Here is a 6,006-nt window from a genome sequence, read left to right as displayed (position 1 = left end):
ACCCGGACCATATTCCTTTCATCTTTACACACGGTCAATCAATAATCTTCCAGTATCCAACTTTTTTTTACATTTCAGGGAGAGAGAGAGCACGTGTATGAACGGCTTAATATTGGTTCCACAATAATAATAAATGGTATATGTTAAGAAAACCGCATATTCATATTTTATTATTGAAAAAAATAGGTGTATAAAAGTTACCACACCAAACGTTTATGAATCGGCACCGTGATCGTACTACTTTGTAACGCTTAAAGCTGCTCATAATTAACTCATCAAGTTCATGTGATTAATTGAACTTTAAAAAAAACATAAATTCCGCACGTTATCAAGAACAGATAATGTTATCCTTTTCGAAGGAATAAGAAGACCATTGTCACGTACCGTAGCGATGCCTGAGTCACCACCATATTTAGAATGTTCATAGATTATAATTTAAATACAATTGCTTTCCATCCTCTTTCATATCTTCATAGAATTTGGAAAAGAAAGTATTTAATGCATGAAAAAAGTTAAACTTGTGTTATTTAGTCTTTAGCCAAAAGCTTTATTACGATTGATTGCATCAAAATCCTAACAACAGTTTGAAAGTTTAATACTTCTACAGCATGTGTTTCATAATTTTATACTACTCATTAATACACAAAACAGTGTATCTCGATGGACACATAGAGAAAAAAAATTTTCTTTTCATTTATATTTTAACAATTAAATTTTGATTCTTACATAGAAAAAAAAAAAACGAATTTTCATTTTTTACTTATAACATTTCTTTTTGTAGAATCTAGAACAATATTTCGGATTTTAAGACAAATTTCACTCTTTTTAATTAATTTTAAGTAACTCCAACGCTGTTTTTTTCTAAAATCGATAGGGCCTACTACAATTCTATTGCCCGCCTCTAAATTCAGAAAATCGTTTGAAACACGAAAATTAATTTATCCCACCACGTTATATTAAAGGAAGACCTTCGAACAATGGCCCTTACATCTATTCTCCCGTTCTCGCGATATAAGAAGAAAACGAATGAAAGTCGGAAACTTTTTATACCTATTTTCCTGTCAGCATATCTCTAGTATAGTCGGGCCCAGGGTAGTTTGTCAGTTAAGAGCTGTGCTATCTCCCGGGCCTGGGTTCGTATCTGGCTGTGGCAGATAATTATTTGTTATATTAAATCAGCCGTGAGTCAATGTTGTGGGTTCGAGAGCCCTCCTGGGGCCTTCCCAGTTTCTAAAAGTTAGGGGGGGGACCCAGGGGCTCTTGGCACATTCTTCTGATTTTTGTTTTTGTGGCCGAGGGAATTAAAGCATAAAATTTGGCTGCCTTGTTACTGCAGCGGCGCCGTAACAAATCCGGCCTGGGATTGATTTTTATTTCATGGCGGTCCCATATAATGAAAATTTGACCTCGCCCCATGGTTCAAATAGGTTGTTTACCTCTAGATAACTCAGATGTCAGAAATGACTAGGAAGAGTTTATTTATTTTTAAATACTTATTTTTATAATATAAATAAATATTATATATATATATATTTTTTTTTTTTACTTTTTGGAGGGGAATCTATTTCATCGATAATCTAAGTCAAGTAATTCATTGATTTATTGATCGTTCATTAAAATAATTATTTTCAAATAATTAATATTTGTGAATTAATCCATGTCAGCCTTAAAAAAAATATATATATAAATACAAAAAGTTACTCTTGAATCGGAAAGGGTTATAATGGACCCGAAAAACGTTTCAATTGACTTGGAACAGCTATATAGAAGTTATTAGTTACTATTTTCAAATTTAATAATTATATCAAAATATTAAATGTAATATTTAATCTAAATTTAATTAATTTTAGTAAGTTCCAGAATCATTGCTTTGTTTTTAGTATTGGTCGTTTACATGAATACAAACATGTTGTGAACATAAAGGAATTGGATGAAGGCTTACTGCCTGATGCTGAAGTACCGGGTTTCACGAAGGTCATAGGATCAGTAGTGGATGATTTTATTTCTCTAGCTGCGATTATTTTACAATTTATAGCTATCGGCTGTGGTAAGTTAAAGTCATCTAATATCTTCTTTGGTATGTTTGTAATGGACTAACAATTGTTATTAATAAGGGTTTTTTAATACCTTGAATATCAGTCCATCAAGTCACTTCTGATCCCTTTAGTTAACAGTTGATTCTGAAATTGCGTCAACTAGATGGATTAGACGTGACTAGATAGATTAGACATGACCGTATAGGTTGACAGGTTTTATCTGAGGCAATCCTAAGAAAATGTATGCAAATCTACAAAAACTAATTATAAGTTATTTTTTCTAATTATCTTTATAATTATGTACCTTATAGGAATATAATTCTTCTTTTCCTCCCTTCTTCCTATTCAAATAGCCAAGTCTGGGAATGACAGAATAAAGTCAGTGTGTGGGTACTTTCAAGATCCCTCAGGTTGGCGAGCTTGGTCGCCCTGTCAATCAGTTCAAGATATCTCTGCCTCCATTATTTCTCTATGAGTAAGTACGTATGTTTGGAGAACATGTTCAGTAGTCAGCTCACCTCTGCCACATTCACATAGAGGAGTTGATCCAATTTTAAATTTTTTTTAGATGAAAGTTGAGCCGATTAGGTTCAGTTCAATAACGGAAAATCAAAACCTCTTTCTTCCTTGAAAGTAAGTAGTATGGATCTGGAAATTCTGGATGCCAATTATTCCATCTCTGCTAAGCCACTGTTTTATTAATGGCTTTAGCTTTCTCTAGTCGAGGTATGGTGGTGTTTGGGGTAATTTGGAGCCCTCCTTTGCAAGTTTTTCAGCTTGTTCATTTTGAGTTATTCCAAAGTTCCCAGGAATTCACTGCAGCATAACTTATTAGTAGATAGACGTTCCAAATCAGTGCTAAGCAACATCAGCCCTGTTTTCCACTCAGACCTTAGGCTTACAAGAACCAAAGCTGCATCTGTTAAAAATACAGTTTTTGATTTCAGAGGCCTTATTATGCTACTTATCTTTGCTCTATAGTTTGTTGAATTGAACTATGTGGCAATCACTTTCTATAGTGCATGGGGGTTTGGAAAATCCATGTAAATACCTCCACCTCCATTCCTAATAGTATTGTCGGCTGAACCATCCATAAAGATTCTGGTTCATTAGCTTTTTGGGTTGGTGGATTTCATGAATCCGAGTGCTCAAGCTCTGACTTCAGGCTGATTCTGACCACTCTTTTTTGACACCTGGAATTGATGTGACTATGGAGGGTTTGCAAGGACATGACCGTGGTAGGTATTTGTCTACTACCTTTTTTATTTCAGAACTTTTAACTGAAGTTCAGCTTTTATTGAGTGAGTTTCGTAGAGGAGGCTTTATCTTTTTATACAATTCTATATTCTTTGTCCAACACGATTTTTTAGGGGGGTGATTGGGAATGTATTTAACTTTTGTGTCCAGTCTAAGGAGACCTGTAATAGATTCCATTTTATTTATTAGAGTAGATTTTAGACTTCCAGTGATTATCCTTAGACCCTGATTTTGGACTACTAAGACTTTTTGGAAATTGGAGTTTGCTGCAACTCCCTCTCGTTCTCCATATTCCAGCTTGGGCCTTACTTGTTGTACCTTATAAAAATTATCTTTATCTTTTGTACCTGTATAAAAAGATTTTCTTAGTCTTATGATCTACTCTCTAATTGTTCTTTTTGCTGATTTCCCGACGCACTTATCAATGTGGCCTTTCCATGTTAATTAAGGGTCCAAGTTGATTCCATGATAAATGGGCGAATCATCTTTTGTAATCAACCTTGCACCTTACTTTAGATTTATGGATTTTTAATCCTTCTGTGCTCCTCAAGGAAGACTTTCTCCAGCTGCCTGCAGAAGTGCTATTGTGTATTGGTCATCCTTTTTCAATTTTGTATTTATTGCAGTTGTGTACATATCTGTTAGCTTTCTATATTTGTCCCACTGTGCTTTTCTAAAATTCCATCTAGGGAGGGGTATTTCTTCCTGTGGTAGAGCTGCTATATCCACTAAAATTTTAATGGGCCTATGATTACTTCCTCCTAGCTGATTCAGTACTCACCTTTGAGCAATGGAAACCAAGTTATTTGTGGCAAAAGCTAAGTCTGGTGTGGAAGTCAATTGTTCTGGAGTAGAATGTTGGATGGTTCGAAGGTTAATTAAGTAATCTTAATTCAGTATGCCATGTTTCCAAATCCTCTCCTCAAAGGTCATAGTGATCATATCTCCAAGAAGGGGAGTAAGACTTAAAAGTCACCTATCACTAAACAGTTATAATATCGGGAATCATCATGTTATCCAGTGAGAGAAGTTTATCATTAGGGTAGTGGTAATTATAATTTTATCTGTCTAGTTCCAGTCCTGATTCCTGAACAGGGCAGGTTACCACCAGTAGCATAAAGCCTTATTGCCTTATAGCCAGCCATATTACATCATTTCAAAGTGATTTAACATTTAAGTTATTCTTGGCTGTTTTTTTTTTTTATTTTGAGCTGTTTGTATTTTTTTCACTAGTGAGTATATTAGAATTCTTGTCATTTAACTGAACCTATTTCACAATCACTGTTCTAGGATTGTCACCAAACTATTTCTTGGAGCATCATAAACAATTATTAAGTGAGGAAGATGAGACATATTTTCAAATGGTATACTATCCACCTATGGATGACTGTAAGCCTTGTAATGAAATGACATCAATTGAAAAATATGATATGGGAACTTTTACTATAATATCTCAAGATTCTGAGATAGGTTTAGAAGTAAGTATATTAAAAAGGTTACATTGTATTTTCAATTTAAAAAATCAATGTAAGGTTATAATTCTAATATTTATACATATTATGGGAATAACCAAGACTTTTCCACTTTTCTAGATCCAGGTCCATTTACATTTTTATTGAGTTCAGTTGTTTCCTTTGTTGAATCTGTACCTAAGTCATTGAAGCATGCTGGTCTTTTAGTTTTTGGGTGATTCTTTTTATGACAAATTCAACAACTACAAAAAATAAAATAATATTGAAGTACTAAATAATTCAAAACATTATCCAAATTATAGTCTCAAAACTTTTATTGTTTTTACACGTCCAACGTTTCGGCCAATTCGGCCATCTTCAGGGACAATCTTAATTCACTTTGAAACATATTATTTAATCATTCCAAACACTTCATACAGGCTATTCTGCCCAGGTCAAAACACTTTTATCCAATAAGTCAAAAATCTATTAAAAATTACAGTCAAAAATATTTCTCATTAACCACTATCATACACTTTTATTACGTGGACGTGTAAAAACAATAAAAGTTTTGAGACTATAATTTGGATAATGTTTTGAATTATTTAGTAAAAAATTGCCAGTCTCAAGAAAGAATTTTTATGATTATAAATATTGAAGTAGTTAAATATTATAGGGTAACCATGTGGGCTAACGGGTTTGCAAAAGTGCGCTTCTTACAAATCCTAAGGTTGTTAGTTTGAATCCTCGTCTCAAGATTTCTCAGATATACTGGAAGCAACTTACACAGACAGACATCGGAGTGATGGCCTTACCTTTTGTACCTTAATTGGCAATCATATTGCCATTTGTTTTCGAGGATCCTAAGTACCAACCCAAAGGTTAAAAATGAGGCTTGGATTGTAATGATCAGCTTAACACATAAAAATTCTTTTCAATCTCAACTATCATTCAAGTGAAGAATGTGTTTAGAGTCATCAAGATGCTGAAATTTTACATCTTTAATCTCTTTTCTTAATATTTATATTACTTTTTTATATTAATTTCAATATAATCTAATTCATCCACCTTTTCTTCAATTTTATATGATTTTTGAGCCCCTCAGTGATTAAAGAATTCCAAATCTTGATTTTGCCCCCAAACTTGGTTTCTATGCTCATGGTTTTTATTCAATTTTAGAGAAAGTAAAAGAAATATAATAAAAAGAATATTGGTCTTGTATAATGTAATAACATAGATTAGGTTTGAGCTCATAAAGAAAA

The 6,006-nt window shown here is 33.2% G+C and overlaps 1 protein-coding gene across 1 annotated transcript in view; it reads left to right on the top strand.

Annotated features, from left to right (window-relative positions):
- LOC106684205 (uncharacterized) overlaps positions 1–6,006 on the top strand; it is a 66,256-nt gene that overhangs the window by 57,737 nt on the left and 2,513 nt on the right. Inside the window, exons 6-7 of the mRNA XM_014426147.3 lie at positions 1,881–2,047; positions 4,584–4,771. Coding sequence (XP_014281633.1) covers positions 1,881–2,047; positions 4,584–4,771 — 355 coding nt within the window. The remainder of the gene's footprint in view (positions 1–1,880; positions 2,048–4,583; positions 4,772–6,006) is intronic.

This window comes from Halyomorpha halys, unplaced genomic scaffold, assembly GCF_000696795.3.
Source record: "Halyomorpha halys isolate HHAL.00 unplaced genomic scaffold, Hhal_1.1 Scaffold556.1, whole genome shotgun sequence".
Lineage (NCBI taxonomy): Eukaryota > Metazoa > Arthropoda > Insecta > Hemiptera > Pentatomidae > Halyomorpha > Halyomorpha halys.
The sequence above is the reverse complement of the archived record's forward strand: the minus strand, read 5'-3'. Positions and strand labels throughout refer to the sequence as shown.